The following is a 23,530-nucleotide window of genomic DNA, read 5'->3' on the forward strand; positions in this document are numbered from 1 at the left end:
TTAAATTGTATTACCAATAATTAAACTAAACATAATGTAAACTTAATTTTTATAAAAATAAATAAATTCAGCTAAGTATAGCGATTTTGAAAAAAATTGTCTCTGCTATTAATTTATTTTATACTATATTAATACATCATGTTAAACTGTAATTTACAAAATCACATGGTATATGATATAGATAATTAATGTATAAGCTTTATCTATTATAATATCTTATTGCCATTGACTTTATAAGTCAATTCGTGTACCGTAGAAATATGTGAATAAGTTAGTGATATAAATAGTTTAAAGTTAGTCTAAATATTTTAATGTATAATATAGAGAATAATAATCTAATATAAAATAGAGAAAATTACTTACGATTACTTAATATATTTTTGAAAATTCAAACATATAAAACTGTAAATTTTCTCAAAAAAAATACAAAAAAATCAATACATTCGTTTTTAATGACGAATATTTATTTAATTTTCTAGCAAATTTAACATATTTAATAACTATTTTATATTCGATATTATACATTTATACAATACACCTATTATACCTGCATATTTTATATATTTATTTTGTTTATTAATAATTAATAATATTATTGTTTACGTCCCACATATTATATTCAGACATAAAGTAACTTAATACTTTATTATAGGTAGTGTTTTAATTATATTAGTATTAAAATATCATTGTTTTTCATTGGATATTTAAAATTTTCAAAAGCAAGAATAATTTTTAGTTTATTTATGTATTAGTATTATTTAAAGGTATTACGTTATTTTAAATAAAAAAAAATAAATGATTTTATTTTTAAACTGATATTAAACATTTGTGGCCCAAATAAAAACAAGAAAAATACTTTATATTTTATAAAATATTTTAAATTTTTTTTTCAACATATTATCAAAAACTAATATTGCAATAAAATAATAAATGTAATCCCGATTTGCAATTGCTTACGCGTAGTTTAAATTATATAAATAAGCAATTAATTATTTAAAAATGAATAATTAATAATATTGTTGCGGTACTTTTTTGTTTTCAAAACTTTATCTTTGTAATAGGTACTAAAATCTAATAAACCTTAAAATAAAGATAACTTAAAATTAATATTTAATATTCTCGTTAAAAAAAAATTAATTGCCATTTTATGTTGAAGTTAACATAGAAATGTATTATTTAAAAAGGTATTTCAGGTCTTATATAAAAAAAAAATTATCCTCTGCAAATATATTTTGTAATAAAAAAAAGGATATTTTTAATTACTTTTGAATTAAATGTTAAAAAATATTGTTTTAATAGTAACTGGTTCTCAATAAATTAAAACGCATAAATTATTTGAAGTTTATTATTTTATCTATTTATATACGTTTATACACACACACCTGGCAAAGTGGAAAAACGGTATGTGTGTTGAGTTAGCCACGCAATTGAGTGTGTATAGGATTATATTTTCTTCAATGAATTTCTTCTAATTTTTCTAAAGCTATATCTTACACTTATTTAGCTAATTGTTGAAAAATTCAATTAACTACAGATTTATTTTCTGAAAATAAAAAAAAAATGTTTCAAAACTATATTAATAATATATTTTATTTAATCTAAATTCAACATATTTGTTTTGTTTTGAAATGTTTTGTTATTTAATTTTAATGACTAAAATCCTTTTACATATTACATAGTTCTTAATTCCACTCCAGCGTTTTTGAAGTAATTTAAGTAAATTGACTTACTAAAAAGATAAAACATGCCGATGAAGATAATGGAACGTCAAAGATGATTATTATTTATTACGAGAGGCTATATTTTGTATTATACTTTTTTGACGATACTTTACTTTAGGCATCTTTGGATTCAATTGGAACCCCTTTTTTTTTCGCAATGAATTCAAGTTATTATTTAGTAATAAATTATATTGATAAAAAAAAAACAGGCTATACATGAATAAATATTCGAGAAACTTGTTCTGAAGATATATTTTAAATAATGTAAACTATGTATGTGTAGAATGTATAGAAACTGAAAAATAATAAAAGTTATTTTTTTTTACTTAGATACCTATTATCAATTTTAATACACGCTTTAGTTTTTAATAGTTTGGTTTTTAAAACTATTTTTATTATTTTTATGTTAGATTCTAAGAGCAGCAACGAACATTTTGATTTTACAATAATAACGTGTGTTTTTTTTTTTATAAGTGTAGGTACATGATAAAATAAATATTCGAAAAAATGTTTCAATTTTAACTTTGATTTAGGTAGAATATTGGATCTAGTTTGTACTTTGGAGAGGTTAAAATTAAAAATTCCCAGTCTTTGTTTTTATAAGTAGAAATAAAAAATCACACAACTACCTATGAAGAAATTAAAATGTTTAAAGAAATCCAATATCATTATTAAAATAATATTTTATAACCATGGTTTCAAAAATCTAGGCATTCTTCACTCAAAATAGTTTTTTATCGTATTCATCATCGAAATAAAATTTAATATAATGCATTATAGCGGTTTACTTGATAATCAGTTCCACTCAATACCTAGTGTATAGCAGATACAAATAATACATTAATTGATTTAGATTATTTACATATGCAATTTTTGTTTATTTTTAAATGACAATGTTTTCTATAGTAATTCATACAATTCTGATTTTATCAATATAATTAAATAAGCAATTTCTACAACTATTTAAAACATTATTTTTTACTAAATACAAATTTATGAGTAATATTTTTTTTTTTTTGTTTCTATAGTTGTTTTAACATAAACTGATATACATTTTAAATTCTTTAATTTGAAAATCAGATATTGTTTTATTTGACACTTCTTAAAAAAAATTTAAAAATGTAAATATCATTTTTTTAGGTTATTTAAAATTATTATCATTAACTTAATAGTTAATACATAAAAAAATAAATTTAATAGCTGCGTTTCTTAATTTTATCTTCTTATAAATTTTAACTAAGTATTTGACTTAACGTGATCTGATTCCAAAAAATCTCTTGTTTTAGATGTCAAAAATAGTTAAGAATTATTTATGTTTATTAGCTTTTCTTCTAGTTGTACATTATTAAAAATTGAATTGATCTACCGTATTTTCAATATCTGAATATTTTTTTGGTTAACCTTTTACCTGCTGAATTATTTTTTCCCAGTTCACAGGACTGTGCTGGGATTAAATTTTATTATTAAATGTTTTTTTCGTATTGTGTTAAATATTGTTATAGTTCAAATAATAATTATCAATAAGAAAAAAAAATTTCTAGTAACTTTTTTAGCAGATATTAGTTAATTAAGTTAGTTATTGGTTCCCAAAAATTAGATAATGAACTCAAATAATTTATTTTGCTTATAACTTTTAAAATATTTATCATATATTTTTTATTATTGTAACTTTGGATTCGCTAAATTTTTTACCTTTTAAAATGATAGGATGCGTATGAATGGCGTCCATAGCAGTGAAAGGGTTAAATTCAGTGTATCAACAATATATTTATATATTTCTTCTTGAAAGTTTTTTTTATTTTATCTGAGATTAAGGTACTAATATAGTGCGGACTATATTATAATACTCATTAAAAATGTATAAAATCTTTTAATCTCAGTTTATTTTATGAACACAACATATTATCTAATATTGTGATAGGAAAATTGGATTCACATCAGTGGTGTACCTAAATAGCCTATCTAGGACGCCGTGTGATCAAAACTTTATTTTTTAAATATATAAAAAAAAAATCACAATTATTACAAAACACAACATGATAAAAATAAGGAATTATAAATTTGAATAATATAACGATTAGGAACACTGGATCTGAAAGTCACAATTTGGATAGGCTTAAAGGTATTACACGTTGACGGAAATTGAATTACTAAATTAATAATATTAACATATTCGATTTATAATAAATGGCCTTAATGTTTTCAATAGATTGCCTAATACTTTTACATGCATATTAATAACAATAATACATAACTTTAAATTCAGTGTCAATATTTTCAACATTATGCCATATCGTCGTACCTATAAAGCTACATGTCATATAAATGTATAAACCATGCATAAAAACAAAGTGTTGAAGCAAAATAAAATTATAGAATATAATAATATAAGTGTATAGTATAGTAGGTAGTTTGTATTTATTTATATTTATAAAATTATATCAGCACATCGGAGATGTATTATAATATTTAATTTAAAATATATTACATGAACTTTGACAATTTAAAATTTAAATAATAGGTACCTATTAAATATGTAAGATATGAAAGTTAAATATTTAAATCTATTATGTAAATAATATAAAATTGAAGGTCTTATGATTTTTCATTGAAAAAATTGAACATTTTAAATTATATCCAATACTATGTAATATTTTATTTTAGGTAGTTGCTAATTAAATGTTTTTCTATTATTCAGTAACATAAAAACAATTTTTCAGCTTGAATTGTATTATATCCAAAATTATAATCCAGATTGGAATAAATCAAAAAAAAAAAAAATCCAAAACTGACCACTACTACCTTTACAATCGGCACTATCGTGATTTCGTATACAATGGTTACATTGGGCAAGTTATAATGATAACCATAAGATAAATTCTTATGAATCATTCCATTTAGATAACACAAGTATAATAGCATAATCACTATTACCATTCTGATGGATACATAAAACGGCACCTAACCTAACCGAAAAACAAGATTTATTGTCAAGGGATGAAATGAAATGGTTTTTGCATAATATTGTTCATATCGTACATATCTATAAATTAGGTTAGGTTATTAATATTAAACTATTGTTATGATACATCGATTTGTTAGATTATATTATATAATATCACACTCTATTAATGTAATTATGGCTTGGCGATGACGGAGGTAGGGTCGTTCCTTTTTAGTCCTACGGCCGACGTTACATCGTACCTATAACACAACATAATATATTATAGTAACACTTTTCAGTGATAGGTGCATAATGATTTGTGAGATTAAGCGATACATATTATTCTTGTTATAATGCTTATCGGTGAGATACATATTATTATAAAGGACTTGTACGCGATTAGTTCCTGTAAAACGCATTCTAACGATCATACAAAAACAATGATGAGATGTTGGTTCCATCATAATGCGTTTAATACGTATGTAATGTTGTACAAAGATAACGAAACAAATATATTTTCACATTATCTGTCACAAACTCAGACGAACTTAAACTATTTTTTATTATTAACCGTTGGCAATGTATATAAGATCATCCAACCGTTATACATTTTTCTTTTTGAATAATGACAACATTTTGAAATGATTTTGAATCACCGGGTTCTAAAAATTAAAAAAAAAAATTTATGGAATCCATGAGATAAATGAAAATTGAACTAGACATATCGTTCGTACTCGCATACGCACACAGAATAAAACCTTCATACATCCCCTAAAAACTATCGATGATGGTCTGATGGTCGGGCATGGTTTTGTGCCCTCGTAATGGGACCTACAAGCGACCCTTTTCTTTGAAAATCGGTGGGATCTAATGTAATGTACTCTTCCGAAAACGGCCGAGAGCTAACGACAATAATATAAATATATATTTATGGCATACTTATACCGCGTTTTAATGGCTGCAAATGTTCACGGTATACCTACGAAAGACATTACAAAAACTCTGCACGTCTGTCTATATAGGTGCGCATTACGGTTAAATTGTTGTCATTAATTGTGAATCTAACAAGGTCGGACGGCGAACGGGCATATTATACTATTGGAGCGACCTTTATTTGTTTCTGAATAATAATTGGCCTATGCACTCGAAATCGTAGGTACATTCGCGCATATATCTATTCATACTCTTATGTTTTTAATAAAATCGTATCATTTGAACATTTAGGATGATGACGAAACGAGAATAAAAAACGGTCTGACCTAATGGACGCGAATGTCATTCGTTCACGTCGCTGTACATGATTTTCGAAGCTCAGATTTTTATATTACGTAGTTACTATCTCACTTCGTTAAATTAAAAACGAAATAACAACATTTGAAGGTCATAAACCCATAATGAATAATAATAAATAAATACCTACCACGCCGTGTAATGAGTAATATATTACACGAGAACCGTATAGATACCACATCATACTTTCGTACTATTTATTATAATGGGCCTTTTTTTCTATGGACACCAATGCATCAAGCGCAAAATGGTTCTCCAGCAGTTCTTTATTTTTCAACTCGTTATATTTTTAATTATGATAAATCATATTGTTCACCCATGGTTGTTTTTCTTTTAAACATCAATGCAATTTGGTTCTTTTATCTCAAGTCAATTCGTTCAATAAATTAATTGCTCATATTTTTATTAAACCTCTTCACTGTATAATTATAAATTATAATCAAACCCATAGTATTGCTTGTATTTCACTGACTTTTGTATTCGATATGTATTTTACAACATAATTGATATTATGTACCTACGTTTTTGTAGTTTATTAAAATTTTAAATTTTGTATTCGAACTATAACTATCTAAGTATAATAATATTGAGAAATGTGTATAGTGAAAATCATTCATTTCATTATAGAAACTATAACAATTATGGCTCTAGTTTTTTTGAATTTCGGTGTTTGTTTTTATTTTTTAATGTTATAATCAAATTAAAATCATGAATCAACTAAAAAAAAATAAATAAAATAAATAAATGATTATTAACTTAAACGCTAAATTATAAAATAATATTTATTTATACATTTCAATAATATTACAATAAATGTATTTATATTTTTACTAATCATAGTATAAATTTATTATTGCAAACCAAGGTTTTCGATCATAAATAAATAATGTAAAAAATATATCAATAATGTTATTGACTTTAATTAATATTAATATTATGTTTATTGTACACTTATTTAAATGGTCAAAAGTAGCTCAAGGTAGTGAAACGATTTTAGTATAACTTTATAAAATGTAATATATTTTTAAAATTATTAAATGAACTATCGTTGAATAAATCTTTTATATATAATTATAAAATTGTTATCATTAGAATCTATAGAAATAAAAATATGATATGAAATAATAAATAAATAAATTTTTTTTTTAAATGTATATAAAATTTCAAATAATATTTTACTTTTTTCTACCAATTGATTGCTACTACGTCTTATTCGGTCCATCGAGTTTTAATACGTTAATACGTTTTTGAACTTTTTGACTGCTATCGCGCTATACTGATTACAAACCACAACTGACTTATAGTTCAAGTTAATCGTACTGGAAACATTACGACCTTATGTCCGTTGACATTGTTGGATTTGAAATTTGTTCATCTCAATAAAAATACTTGTTAGTTTTTAATATCATGGATAATAATAAAATATAATATCAAATACATTAAATTAATACAAAAATCGTGTTAACATATAATAAAATGCTGATAACATGTTAAATAAATATTTTTTAAACGATTACTACTATTTTCGTAACATTAATATAAAACTCCCTTTGCCCGTGATTTTATTGTTCTACATATACCGTGGCGTTGAAATAAATATAATAAATTTTACGTTTTTAATTTTAAATAACATAAAATAATATTTAAAAAATACCTACACCATCGAATATACTAAGTATATACTTCAATAGATAGAAAAAAAATCGGTGTAAAAAATTAAAAAAAATTAAAAATTAACGAAAAAGTAGTCCCTAATTAAATATTATAAAATCAAATTTTCAGTATGTTATATTTAATTTGTATAATGCCATTCAGCATTAGTAATAAATAATTAGTGTCATATTTAATTGTCAGTGAAAAGTAATGCATGTTGAGTTATCTGTGGGAACGTAAACGTTAAGAACAATAATGAAGTAGCGCGTAGGTGTTAACTTTAAGAGATATAAACGGATGACAACGTGATTTTCAATGGGATTTTGTACAGAACCGTTTAACGTAATTGAGTAAATCGCAATTTATAACAATATATCGTATGACATGGCATACATACACACAGACGCTGTAAAGATTGTCTTAGGATATATGTACGTATAGTTACGTCATATATTGTCAACCATTACATATCTTTATGTATATCTTGGCCTGATTATAAGGAATACTTTACGTCACGAGAATTTCATGAAAAAAAAAATTATTCTATTTTTAATCGCTATTGCATGAGAAATTATCTAGTATAATTTCATAAAATGTAAATCGTGAGAACGCAGTAAAGTTTTTTTTTGTAGCAATGTAAATTTTTTATAGTTATACATAGCATAACATAGGTACCTATTTTATGTATACGTATTATACAGACTAGTATAACATATTTTAATATTATGTATTAATGTATAGGTAACACTGATAATCCATTTACAGATAAAAAATGTTGTTATGAGTTACTAATTCTTTAATTATTTGGTATTAATTATTGTTTAAATTTAATAAACTGTCTTATCGATTATATTTATTTGTAATAAGTTAAAATTAGGGACCTAATAAATATAATATACAAGAAAACGTTAAGATCGCTGAAATTTATATTTCAGACTATATTTTATAAAAAAGAAAATTACCTCGATAATATTATCTTCTTAAAATCTGATAATAAGCATATCATTTAAAATCACTCAAACTGTAACAAACTAGACGTAATAGACGTTACAATTTTGAACTACCTCAATGGAATATTTCGCCTCGCCATGGATATTGATCATTAGTCAGTCGAGGGAGATGCAACGTGTTACACGTTCTCTCATACAAGAATAGTCAAAATACTTAAAGTGGGTAGGGTACTTACCAACCTATAAAATGACTATAATAAAACTGTTATCGTATACGTATGTATCTTATATAGCTATGCCGTCGTTGGGTTACGGTCACGATCTACGTTTATGATGTATTATTATGTTGTAAAGTAGGTACGCGTAATAAAATTATTATGTTATGTACGCGGACATTTTTTTAAATTTTATTTCCTGCACGGCGAATACGGCGCGCGACGGCGTCGCGATCAATCATTTATTAACGCCCAAGCAGATCGCACGGACCGGAAGCAGCGGGTTGTCGCAGTAATTAATATTGCACCGTCACTGGTGGTAGTTTTAGTATAAATGGCAACAACATGCGGACGATATAATACTTAATACAGTGACGCGTAAACCAGTAGCAGCAGTTAACTGACAGTGACGGTCGTGGCCGTAAGTTTGACTTCACTGATGCAGTTTCAATACACAAAATGCGGGTAATTGCGTTCGCGCCTCACTGATCATGACTGAATTTCAGACACTATTATAATTTATTTATATACCCATGCAGAAAACATACAGAAACGGATCGGACCAACGTTACTTCTTTCTTTTTTCTTGCTTCCTCTATAAATTATATTTTTAAACCTTAATCGCGTCACGCCAATGATTGTATAGGTACATTATTTTACCAATTATTATTATTATTATTATTCATCAGTAATAACTAATAATAATTCAATTCGATCAACTAAAATTCGATTAGCCATAACAAATAAACACGTTATACATGCAATAACCCGCCAACAATAATCGGACACCTACGTTTTAATTTTATATTTTTAATATTATTCAAAAATAATGAAATAACATTGTGTCGGCACATTCTTAAATATTTTCACTCAACCTCGTAATTTTCAACTGACCCCATAGGTCTGAGTCGTTAACTTTTATCACACGAACTGCTATAATTCAGGCTATATCGATGTATTTACTCGACAACGAGTTAAAACATTTTAAACGCATTACAATTTATTGGATTTTACAAACAAATCGAGCACAGTCTATAAACGAGCTTAAGACGTCGTCTGTTGTATATGTCACGTTGCAGTGGTCTGCAGCTCGAATACAATTCCACTGATAGGAAACTGTCTTTAATTTATCATACTTACGAGCTATCAAGTTTTATACTTATTCTCGTACATAGCCTTGATCACGGTTACAATATTAAACTCTCGAGAAGTATTGAATGAAGAACTATAATCTTCATGAGTTGTTTTAAATATTTAATATATAACCTAATAAAATCATTAACAAAATAACCGTCAGGGTTTCACTTTAATTGTATTGTGTATGTTTTCAAATTAAGTGTTCGCGTAATTATCTAACGCGTTGGTGTTTAACTTTTATAAGTTCTATATAACAAAATATTGTTACTTAAAAGAAATACTTACTGATGTATCATAACATAAACTGATAAACAATAATAATTGTATATCAATTGAATTTTAAATATAGTAAAGTTTAAGAAAATATTAAAAAAAATAATAATAATAACAACAATTTATCGTATTAATAACCAAAAGGAGAAAAAATATGTATGGAATAATAGTAAACACTAATAATTGTATAACAAAAAAACCTTATAACGATATTTTAAAGTTTAAATACTTGGGATTAATTTATAATAATATTGATATTTTTCAAATTTAATACCCTAAATACTACTGGCCAATCCAGCAAGTTAACGTAGTAAAGTGTTATGTAATTACTTATTAATCACTATTGTAATATTATTAGTTTGTAACAAATTCCTCGAACAAATAACCATATTTTAATGTGGGCAAATATCATATCTATGTGTTATAATATAAATGATGACTTATGTACACCATTAAGCAACGGTGTGAAACTAACTAGTGCTGCAAGGTACTATCATTTTATGCAAATGGTTCAAAGTTTATTTTCGTTATCAATTTAGATTTTATCAAGTTTTAAGATAATAAATATAATATTATTATCATTTTTATATGATAAAATATATGAATACTTCAGTTTCAATCAATAACTCTTTTCATGAAATATTATTTCGTTTTTGCAAAGTAATATTAAAAAGACTTTCATAAGAAAAAGTCTATTATATAATCTTAATTATAATATCACTGACGAAATGCTTGACTTTATAACACGCCACGCAGTAATATCAATATAATATTCACAAGTACTCACTACTTTAATGGAGTTCTCACGAATCATTAAAAAATTATTTTTCTAACAGCGTTTTTATAATGATTAGAACTCCATAATGCCTCCCGGAAATTCTAAGACCACGTATCGTTCTCACACATAAGTGCATTACTGAATTTAAATTACACAGTTAAATGCAACTGCAATTCAAAGGACGTAATTGCAACGGTTACATCCAAATTTTCCGAAACCATAATCGCGGCCACCGGCTCGATACTCGGAACGGTCTTCGGTAGAACGCCGTCAGCCAAACACGATTCGAATATTTTTCGGCGATAGTGACGAGACATTTTTTCAAACCGCCGTCTCGGCAATCGCACACATATGCGCATGCACTGCGATAACGGTGATTTCGGGAACAGTAAAAAACAAATACCATTTTCCTAACCGGCGCGTAGTTTTTTTTTTTTTAATCTACTACCGCAAATAAATAGACAACGAAAAATAAATCGAAATAAATTAAAAAAAGTCAAAACACATCACGCGAGTAAGCTCATCAGTAAGCTGGTTTGTACAGGGCCGGTGCCCAGTAAGCCGGAGCCGAGCACGACGGGGCCTTGTATCCGCCTTCGTTTTTGACTACGGCGTTGAAACCGTTGTAGTCGTCGGCGGTGTATTCGACGGTGCGGGTGGAACCGTCGGCCTCCAGAAGGCTGTACGAGCCCTTGACGTAACCGTTGCCGTCGCTGTACTCGTGTTGGCTCTTGATGTCACCGGTGTAGGTGTCGTTTACGCTGTACTCGAAGCTGTTAGGGGGCGGGTGCCGAGTAGGCGGCGGGCGCGCGGTAAACGGGTGCCGAGTAAGCGAGTGATGGGTACGCCGGGGATCCGGCGACGGCGGCCAACATGACTGAAGCCGAAATCACAACCTACGACCGCCACGGCACATAATTAGTATAATTATTATTTTCGTACTAATCTATGCATATTATATAGGTGTAACGCACGCGTGCTCGGAACGGTCGCGTATTACCGATAAGTGCACGCGTTTTCGGTATAATGCTATAACCTTTTATAATTTGATTATTTATTTATATTTATTTACGAATTAAAAGCCAATTACATGAAATTGTTGAATTTGTGTTAAATAGCGACTATGAATATAAAATAATTTTACATTTAGTATATCATCATACTATGTAATTAGCATACAATAATAAATAACAAATAAAGACCAAATGAGAGAGTTAAAAAAAAAAATACAAAGCGAGTTTTTTTTTTCGTTTGAATGTATTTAAAGATTAATCGTATGCCTCTCGTATTGTACATCAATAAAATACGTTTCGTAGTATTAATACGTAAGTTCCGTATCAATAATTTTGTTCGTATTGGTCTGTATTCAACAATTATCACTATTAAAAAATGAACGATACAAGAGCAAATGTAAAAATTTAACATCTAAACAAGAATCTATAAAAACAACAAACGCGTAACCACTTTAAACACAAAAACAAAATAGAATCTGGTTGAATAATTAAACTGGACAATAATCAATATTTATATAAATATTATTTATGGACCGTTGCTATTAAATTTGGATGTTTATTTAATGACTGTTTAACTCTAAAACAATCAAAGAATATATTTACTTTAATGTACCAATATAATTACAATACCGCCGATAACAATCTAGAATTCGAAATTAATAAAACTATAATTTTCAAAATGTAGCGTTTAGTTTAAATAAATTATAATATTATTGGTGATCGTTTGAAGTTAAATGAAAAAATAATAATTATTATAAAAACATCGTTTATTTGACATTAACAAAGATCGAGTTGATTAAAAAATTAATTGACTTTTCTAGGAAAATAATTTATTATAACGAATAATAAAATCAAATCAAAATTTCAAAATATCATACCTTAGAAACCAAGTTGTTGGATTTAAGTTGTGCGTGATCTGTTTCGGATAGAATTATATTGATCGAAACCTTGTTGCTACTGTTGTATTTATACCACGCGAGATCTACTCATTATAATATAATAAGTTATGTCCCAGCATTTATCTGTGTGTGTGTGTGTGTTTTTTTTTCTCAGACTAACGACACTAAAACATTGTTAGTTGCAAACGTTGACCTACCCCGAGGAGTATGTTATATTGTAATAATTTTAAAGGATTTAAAAACGGCCACTCCCCACGGATACAGTTGATTATGCCCAGCAGCCAGTTGCAGCCGGTTTTATAGCGCGTGTGACCGGCCAACGATTTTTTATATAAATAACAATGATCTAGCACCAAGGCTGTATGTAACCTCTGGATTAGTGTGTTTTTGGTTACTGTAGAATAATACGTGCCCTAAATTTGTCACTATTAAAAATATAAACGCGTTTCACAATTTTTGCCGATTTATGAATTACGCATACGCATGAGAAAATTCAATAACACATTGCATCTACCAGCATTAAAAAATAAATGTCAAAACCCAACACATAGACATGCATACTAATGGTCAATACGTTTAATAGTGGGAAGGAGATTCATAGAACTTCAATAATTTAATTTGCTTATAAATAAATATTTTACCATGGTCTTAGTTACAAAATGTAGGTACACAAATGGGATTATTTAATCATCAATTATTATAATTCATATAATACAATATAAATACGACTTTTCCATAAATGATAGAAAATCAACATAAAATCTAAACTATAGACACTTGGAATTTGAAAGAACTCTTGTTTTATAATGTAAGTACACACACACACAGAGGATTTTTAAAAATTCGCATTCAAAAAATAGGCTTACACAGCCACGCAGGTAATTTTTAATACACGAAAAACGATTATTTCTTTACATGGTTTCCATAAGTTACAATAAATAAAATGTTTATTATAATTGAATAAATGTTAGACTTGTATTTTATATTTGGTTAAAACCACCCATTTAACGCTGCGGCCAACACATACTTGAATTCGTACATGTATTATCGTATTTGTTTTTTGTTCAATCACAGTTCAGTTATTTAGATATTTTAGCAAGTTATTTTATGAACGTCTTAGTTAACATTATTTGTATTATAATTGAAACTCACCATCATGAGGAATATAATGCCTTACTTTCTTCTGACAACTATAGTTATAAATTAATGTTTTTGATTTATTACTAAACAATCGAGTTTTATTAATTTAATTTCAATTATAAAATGCTCTTTAAGTTTTTTTGATATCAGTACATCGAGTATCAAATAACAGATTTAACAAAGTTTAAATCATATAAGAGGTGACATTTCTAACGGGCCACACAGTGCATGGTGGTATAGTTTGTTATAATAAAATAATTACTTATATACCTATAAGTAATAGCTATACATATAATAAGTCTTTTAAAAAGTAACATTCAAAAGTTTTATAAATATTAATTTTATATAAAAGTAATATTAATTAACAAATTATAGTTACGTTATATTATGATTAATAATATTTATAATAGGTATCGGTATAGTTCTTAAAAACATTAAGAAAGTGTTAACGCAAATATAATACTATAATGTAATATGCGGTTATAACTATTGAGTATTTTTGAGTTTATAAAATGTTTAATTTTTGGCCTTACTTGAAATAATATTATATTCATGGGCTTACATGAGACAACTGATATGGTTTTTTTTTACCTACAATTAATGTGAAAAGTACGTCGATTTTATTCTGGTACATACGTCAGACCATTTTGATATAGAGGACTCTTAAAGGATTACCCTAAGCATTAGGTCAAGTTCCAGACATTAAATAATACTCAAGTTAGCAAGTCTATGATAGAGATTGTTGGTATATTTTCTTAATGCTGAGTACGGCGTATGGCGTCTATTAAAATTTAATTAGTTAATAAGTTATTTATACGTGTCTTACTGTAGTTATTTAATTATTCACTTGCAACTATATGCGTTTAATTTGTGTTTTTTTTTATGCTGTATTCACTGCATACACGTGAGATGCGACAATAAATATAATTTGTTGAGTATGTTCTAACTAAATTGGTCTTTGAAATAATATTTTCAGTTACATAGATTTTACTCGTATTTAATAATGGACGGACGATAGAGTACTAATTAGTATATGACATTCTAGCTACATAAAAATTTAGTTAAAATAGTCGTGTAACTTTGTAAGTAATTACAAATAATTTGGAACAATATTATTTATTTATGCAATTACAGTATATGATATACTTATTATTATGTATGTTAGTATGAGACATGAGTATTACAAAATATAATGTACACAATAGTAAACGGTAACTGAATATTGTCTTTTATCATTCACTAAACAGTTAACACCATAATAATACAGTATACCTACGATTTTTATCGAAGACGAAAATATAATGATTTTATAATGTCGTATTCGTTCATCGTTGTCTCCGGAATAACTATAAAGTTAGTAATAACGTTATCTAATTCCACTTAAAGTTTCATATTGATGACGTATTTTATGTTTGTATATAACTTTAAAATGTATTTCGTTATTATCAAAACGAAATTCTTTACAAAGGAGGAAGAAAGGCATTACATTACAAATTATTTAGTAATAATGTCTTATGTACCTCTTATAAAATGATTTAATGTATTAAAAAGATACAGTATAATAAATATAAGACAAAAAAAATCATTCATTATGGTTACTATGGTTTTAAAACAGTTTTGAAAAATTTATCATAATAATAAAAACAAAAAAAAATGTATACAAACCAATCAGTGAAAAAGACATTGGATCACGAACATGACTTTAAATTTGCGAGAAATTCCAAAACCTACTTCGTTTAGCATAAGTACATAATATAATTTAAGCGTGCATCATAGTAATGAATGTCACTATAGCAACTGGAAATACATGTAGCAAAAAAGATCGCCATAGATCACTAAAATACGCTTAAGTTTTAAAAATATTTATCATCATTTTTTGAATAATGAATAACTAATTCATACTTATCAATTCAACAAAATTAAGTATTTATCGAAAAAAATTTTAATTTTATAAATAGGTACTGTTTGAATAAATAATAAACGTTTGAGATTAAAAGCTGTGTGAACTCGATTGTTTTAAAAAAATATATATAAATTAGTTATTTTATGTTCATTGATATCGAGTCAAATACAATATTTTTTTTTCAATACAATCTACAGTTTACATTTAAATTTCAAATTTTAAAATTTTTAAAATTATTATTTATTTTCATTTTGTATTCAGAATAAAATATTATTTGAAAGTAATGATAACTAATTCAAAATATTATTAATTATTATAATTGCATACTATATTTTAATATTTATAATACTCTTATCGCTAGTGTTTATTATGTTCATGTAAGACTGGTGGCATTTTCTAAACACAATTATAACAGAGTTTATGCGTCTTAATTAGAAAATCTTATTTAACACACAAATTATTCCATAGACTATGTTAATTATTAAAGGTTTAGTAAGAAAACAAAGCAAAATAAAATTAATTCCTTGATATGGGTTATGAAGTATTTTTTTTTAACTCTATAATAATTATTTACCGTCATACTTTTATCTAGGCCATCAACAATTTGTTTTAAGTATAATATAAATATATTATACTTGTGTTGTTAAAGGTAGTAGTGGTATTTTTATTTAGCATCTTAACGAGATTTGGTTTCATTATTTTTAGTGTTTGCAAAAAAAAAATATTAATATTTTATTATACACAATATGTTATAATTCATCATAAAATGTTATTTTGCGATGAATTAATTTTATGAATACCATTTTGTGTACATGTGCAACGTGAATTTTTCAATTATATTTATTGTGTTTATGTTGCGTTCAATAGGTCAGTCATTATTAACTTATAATTCATATTATAGTTATTGTTATCACTTATAATAGAATCTATGGTTCTATACATATAGGTAATATTATAAATGCACAATTTACACATGCATATGTATATATTTGGTATGGTGTATACCATTAGAGGTATACATATGTAACATAACCGTAACACGATCAACATATTTTGGAGTATGCGCATTAATAATTGATGCACCTAGCCAGCATATTGTCCTCGGGGATAAGGTAGTTTCAGAACTAACTAGTCACTTGTGTATAATAAATTGGTCTGAAATACAATATGGTACTCGTAATAGTATAGGTGCTACAAAATATCAAACAATCATTGTTGATTGATTAATAGTTAGTAATTTTAGAGATTATTAAATATTGGTAACATATTCTTTTGTAACCGTTCGAATGTGCAATTGATGACACTATACCCTTTGTTATTGGTGATTATGGAATTTTATAGTAGTATAGTGGTAGTATAATGTTTTAGAATATTGTAATAATAGCATTGATATATTTAAACATACGATATTTTCCCTATAATATATTAAGATGAGTAATATTTTAAAATAAAGATAATATAAATTATAGATAGTGAAGACTTGCCACCTAGATCAATACTGTTAAAAATTTGGTGAATTATATTGTTATTATTGAATATTTGACTAAAATAGATACCTATATAAAAAAACAATGTTAAAATATTCAGATATTATATATCATACAGACAATTTTATCAACAAATAAATATTATCAACATTTTTATGTAATAATATTTTAATCAAATATTCTATACCTATTTACTAATATTTATCTAACTGACTGATACATAAATACGAAATTCATTATTTGATAACTTTATTAAACGAAGTGTATTACCATTGAAAATAGAAAATAAACATTCGACATTTAAAATTTAGCCAACACTACATTGCACCTCCACAATAATTAATATTTTGTATAGTCAAAAATGGTTTTTATTGCTTGTTAAAGTATGAATATAATTGGACCAGCTTTACGTGGATACCTACTTATATAATCAGTCACTTAGAAATTTAGACGAATATATTTTATAATCAGCTTTAAGAATTATCAATGTAGTCCTACTGAATTATCAACGTTTAATAATATACAATGACCATAATATGAAAAATGATTAAATATTTATTTATTTTATATACCTACCCTTTTAATACCGATTAAAATATAATTACTAATAATAACTAACAGTTAATCTGAATGTCAAATTCAATGTAGTAAATGTTTATAACATCACAAGTGTTTTTTGTTGTTATTGTTTAAAATATATTTTCAAAGCAATAACTCGCTTAAATATGCAATGACTTTAAATAGTAAAATTTTGAAATAAACATTTTCTTATAACCTAAGCCTTGAACCTAAGTATAATTACTAATACAAATATATCAGAAATATTGTATTTAATATTTTTTGCAGATAAATGTTTGGATATTTCACACATTTTCTCCTAATCTGATCTTATCTAACCTATTCATACGTAAAAGCGAATAATCTCATATTAAGGTGATCTTATAAGTGTACTGTATATTTGACGTAGATTCATGTAAAATAAATAGTTAGCAAGTTGCTCGCTTAAATCCATTGGATCGAGGACAAATACATTACTCAATTGTTAATAAACTCTCATAGTTCCACATTTGGACAAGGCTCAGTAACCGTAATTCACAAATAATTTTATTTATCCGAGGTCTGTGGCTAATGCTCTTTTATTTACTAAAAATTGCGCAATATGTAATCCAGTTTTAAGCCAATCATTAAAACATTATTATTACAGTAATTTTATTAAATGTAAACCTTAATAGCTACATAAATTCATTCACAACTATTTGACTAATTTATTTAACTTAGAAATTCGATGTTTTAATTTATTAAACGAATTTTACGACCATTTAAATTTATAATAACCTCTTTACAGTCTGTAGTATGATACGAAGCAGCCATTGTATGATTTTAATACAAAAAATAAATACACATTAAGATTTACGGATTTGCAAATATTTAATAATTGTTTATTATATTTACATATAAATAAATAAATAACAATAAATTAGAAATGACATTTTGATTTTGAAAAGTCAAAAAAATTTAGCTTAGTAAGCTGGGGCGGAGTAAGCCGGAGCGGAGTAAGCTGGGGCGGAGTAAGCTGGTGCGGAGTAAGCTGGGGCCTTGTAGGCTGGGGCAGAGTATGAGGGAGCGGAGTAGGGGGCTTTGTAGGCCGGGGCAGAGTAAGATGGGGACTTGTAGGCTGGTGCAGAGTAGGCTGGTGCAGAGTAGGCTGGTGCAGAGTAAGCTGGTGCAGCGTATGCTGGTGCTTTGTAGGCTGGTGCAGAGTAAGCTGGTGCCTTGTAGGCTGGTGCAGAGTAAGCTGGTGCAGCGTATCCACCTTCCTTCTTGACGACGGCGTTGAAACCGTTGTAGTCGTCAGCGGTGTATTCGACAGTGCGGGTGGAACCGTCGGGTTCGACCAGGCTGTAGGATCCCTTGACGTAACCGTTGCCGTCGGCGTATTCGGACTGGCTCTTGACGTCGTAGGTGTGTGGGTCGTTTACGCTGTATTCGAAGTTGTAGGGAGCTGGGGCATCGTAAGATTCGTGTCCGTAAGCTGCTGGTTTGTAAGCGGCAGGTTTGTAAGAAGGAGCAGAGTATGAAGAGGGTGCAGAGTAAGCTGGGGCAGCAGCGTATGAGGGTGCGGAGTAAGCTGCTGGGGCAGCGGAGTAGATTGGTGCTGCTACGGGAGATCCGTAGGCGGTGGCCAAGATGGAGGCGGCGATGACTACGAACTGTAACCAAAATAGAAGTATCATTATTGTTGTGTTATAACTTATAAGTTATAATGTTATATATTATAAAATATCCCATTTTTTAGAACTTATTAAGCAGAAATTGTATTTTTAAATAGAAATAAACATAATACCACATTTTACTTACACCGAGATAATGTGTAAAAATATTTAATCAAAAAAATTATACTTAATATATCTTCTATATCGATATGATTTTAATATATTTATGGAAAATATAATATAAACAAGTGCGTACTTAAAAAGATTTCAAACATTTGTATTAAATATTCAATATATTCGTGTCATAATATAATATACGTATCATAAAAGCATAACATTTTTATTTTTAATAATGCTTTAACTATAACTTTAATTTATTTTATTTACATGAGATGATTTTCATATCTTTGATATATTATAAAATTTAATGATCAACTTCAAAGCATGTTTTTTTTTGACAATTATTATTATTAACTTTAACGATTTTAAAAGAAAATGATAAAATATTTTAACAAGAAAACTCAAGGTATAATCAGTAAATAAAAATAATTTAGTAAAAGTCAAAACTTTACTAATGGGTAATTCAAGATTTAAAAATAAATATTTAATTTTTTTGCTTTAAACAACATATTTTTTTATGTATTTAAATTATTAGTTTAATATTTATATATATTATTCTAAAAGCAAACTTGTATATTTTAAAATTATAATTTAATTTATTCGATTTTAAAGAATATAGTAGTACTTCAAAATAACTTGCTAGTGATTTAATTGAATTAAGTTTTACAGAACTACTTACACAAGTTTGGTAATAAAAATAAACGTTTTGATTTAAAAACCAGTCAATTTATTAATACATTTAACCATATAAAAACAAAATAAGTTTATGCATTTAAGTACGTATTTCTAATATGGAACTAAATAAAATGTGTATTTATTTTTATGATGAATAATAATAATAAATATTGATGAATTCATAAAAATAAAAATAAAATTAAGTACATCCTACGTATATTTTAAATTACTAGGAAGTTAATTGTACCAGTTTATACCAATATATTTTATTAGGGTATGTTACAGTTACATTGTTATGATGTAATAATTAGCGGATCGTGATATCCAAAAAATTTAGGTAAATTTTGAATTACAGTTTTTAAAATTATATAATAATTTATTGGAAATTCACCTTGTCTAATTTAAACGATGAACAACATTTTTTTTCACTGTGAATTAAATAATAAACTATATTTAATTTATAGATATACCAATTCATAACGAATTGTTTAAAATTTACTAAATGATTAATGACACATCAAAAAAACAGTGAATTATTTCAATGCATCAAAAGAATTTATTAAAAAAAGTTTTTCTTAAATTAAACTGAATCCACGTGTGATACCGGATACAAAGGCTAGTCTTAAACGAACGCAATGTGTAACACAAAATACTACGAGATTCATTGTATTGCGAGCATTGTAAAGTACTGAAAGTCGCATACGCTGCAAAATATATTTTCTATTTCTTTATTTATTTTATTTTCCCCCATACACGTAACGTTCTACATTATTCAACTTAATAATTATAATATTATCCATATAGCTACTTACCATGTATGCCATTTTGATGGTTTTAGTGGCTGTATTTGTGTGCTTGAATTGCGACAGTTACAGATCAAACGTTGGTGATTGATAGTTGGAAAATGTGGGTGAACCGATTTATATAGCCTCGATGCGATGGTAGTTTACCGAGAATTCGACGGGGGAGAAGGGGGCTCCGGCAGTTTTTCGGCATGGACGAAGGACAAATGTACCAAACACGCCCTACTTGTCCTCCGGCGTCATCGCCGGGTGTAAGCGCCATATCAGTTAATTTTTTTTCGAGGTTTAGACATAATACTACTGTTGTTCTCGTCAAACCCAGCCACCATCACTGGTAACCCCCTCACCACCCGTCATCGCCGTGGTTAAGGTTGAACCGTGTACATCCGGTACATTTATAATTTATCATTTTCCATGTAGTCATACAGATATTACAGTTTTTTCCCATTTTTTTTTTTTTTTACGTACGCTAATTTCGTCTCCTCATGGTCACCGTGTAATATAATACGTGGTTTACTTGGTTGGAGGGTAGACTACTGCTTACTACACTGCTCCTATTCACTCAGCCTCGCCTGTTCTTAAACGCCAGATACGTTATATATACAAAATGTGCAAAAAAAAAAATTTTTATTTCCATTTGGTTTGCTTTAGGTAAAGATTTTTTTGCTAAAAATTAATTCTGCTAGGCAAAAAGAGTTTAGGAATAACTTTTTCACAACAAAAATATTATGCAATAAACGTCTAGTTTGAAAATGAGCTAACTTTAATTACTACTTTTAATATCATAGTGTAAATACATTATTTAATATTGTGAATTTTACTGTATTCAATTAAATTTTTACCAAGGAATTGGTAATTAAATTATTTTTTAAAATATTTTATTATTATTTTTAGGTTAGCTAATATTTGAAAAAGACCTTAATAATATTATAATACTAATGGCCTGTAGGTTTAGCCTATGTATAATATTATTATATACTATTATTATTATTATTATTATTATTATTATTATTAGGTACTGTAAGTTCTTGCACATGTTTTAAATAAATATAATGTATACATAAAATGCTAATATTTTTATCATACGAGTATAAACAATATTTTTTTTATCTGAAATAATATGACTATTGAATCTCTACAAAATAATACAGTTAAACCACTTATTTTTCATTTGAAAAAATTACCTTAGAATGAAAATGTATTATTTTAATTGCTAAATAAATTTAAATTTTAAAGACAAACTTATTCAATAAATTGTATATTTAATTTAGTTTACACATTTATTCACTAAATACTTATATTATGGAAAAGATAGAAAACAATGAGCATAGAGAAGATATTGAGTGTTGAACACACATCTAGGAAAATATGATATAGTTTTCTTAAAATATTAAAACTAATAATACAATTAATTTCATCCAAGCAATCTATTGAGTAAAATTTATTTTATTATAAAATTATTATCTAGTTACAAAAAGTTTTATAAATAATAAACAAATGTAAAAAAATTGTATTAAATACTTTATTCTGGTTACTAATTGCAATTCTATAAAACTTTAAACATAAAAACAAAAAAAATATATTCTAATATTATAATTTAAATATATTAAACCTTGATCATAAAATTGTTTAGTAAAAATCAGAAAATACATCAAAACTTCAAAAATGAATGACGATTGATATGAGACTTTAATCCTAAAATAATAATTATTATTGTATAGTGAAAAAAAACTAAACAATATAACTTTTAATATAAAAAAAAATATTGTTATAAATAATGCTTAAGGTTTTGGTTAGTGGTATTTTTCACTATTTTCTGGAAAATAACTACTGTTTACAATTATAACTTTATATCTAATTTCCAATCTTTTTATTTCCTTTAAAAACTTATAAACTCTATACAAAAAAGGAAAACACTTCACATTAGACCCTTATAATTTATAGTTAGAAGTATTTTATAATGCATTTGAAATGAATCAATTTAGAGTAAGATATTTTCATAAAGATATATGTGAACACAACACAACATATTATATTAATCTATTTTTTTAAATTATCTAAATGTTATTTATTACTAAAATTTTGGAAATCTTTTCATTATTTTTTTATTAACGATTCAAAACTTAAATCATACATTGAAAATACTGGTGGTTTTCATTTTTTATTTTCATAATTGATAATATCTAGTTATATTGGTTTTTTTCTATTATTGTTTTTATAAAAGTACAAATTAAAGAAAAACATTGTTTTCTTTTATTAATATAATTTATCAATTATTCATAGTATAATAGTAAACTTAAATAATATTGGTACAAC

General features: G+C 26.4%; 1 protein-coding gene and 1 pseudogene across 1 annotated transcript; both read right to left on the reverse strand.

Annotated features, from left to right (window-relative positions):
* Positions 1 to 10,504: 10,504 nt before the first annotated feature.
* On the reverse strand, positions 10,505 to 14,031 carry LOC113552580 (annotated as a pseudogene).
* A 4,781-nt stretch (positions 14,032 to 18,812) lies between these two features.
* LOC113554877 (cuticle protein 19) lies at positions 18,813 to 21,376 on the reverse strand. The gene is made up of 2 exons (XM_026958963.1): positions 21,224 to 21,376; positions 18,813 to 19,613 (listed from the first exon to the last, which is right to left on the reverse strand). The coding sequence occupies exons 1-2, from the start codon at positions 21,233 to 21,235 to the stop codon at positions 18,924 to 18,926; spliced, it is 702 nt and encodes a 233-aa protein (XP_026814764.1). The 5' UTR covers positions 21,236 to 21,376; the 3' UTR covers positions 18,813 to 18,923.
* Positions 21,377 to 23,530: the final 2,154 nt, after the last annotated feature.

This window comes from Rhopalosiphum maidis, chromosome 2 (assembly GCF_003676215.2).
Source record: "Rhopalosiphum maidis isolate BTI-1 chromosome 2, ASM367621v3, whole genome shotgun sequence".
In the NCBI taxonomy this organism is placed as follows: domain Eukaryota; kingdom Metazoa; phylum Arthropoda; class Insecta; order Hemiptera; family Aphididae; genus Rhopalosiphum; species Rhopalosiphum maidis.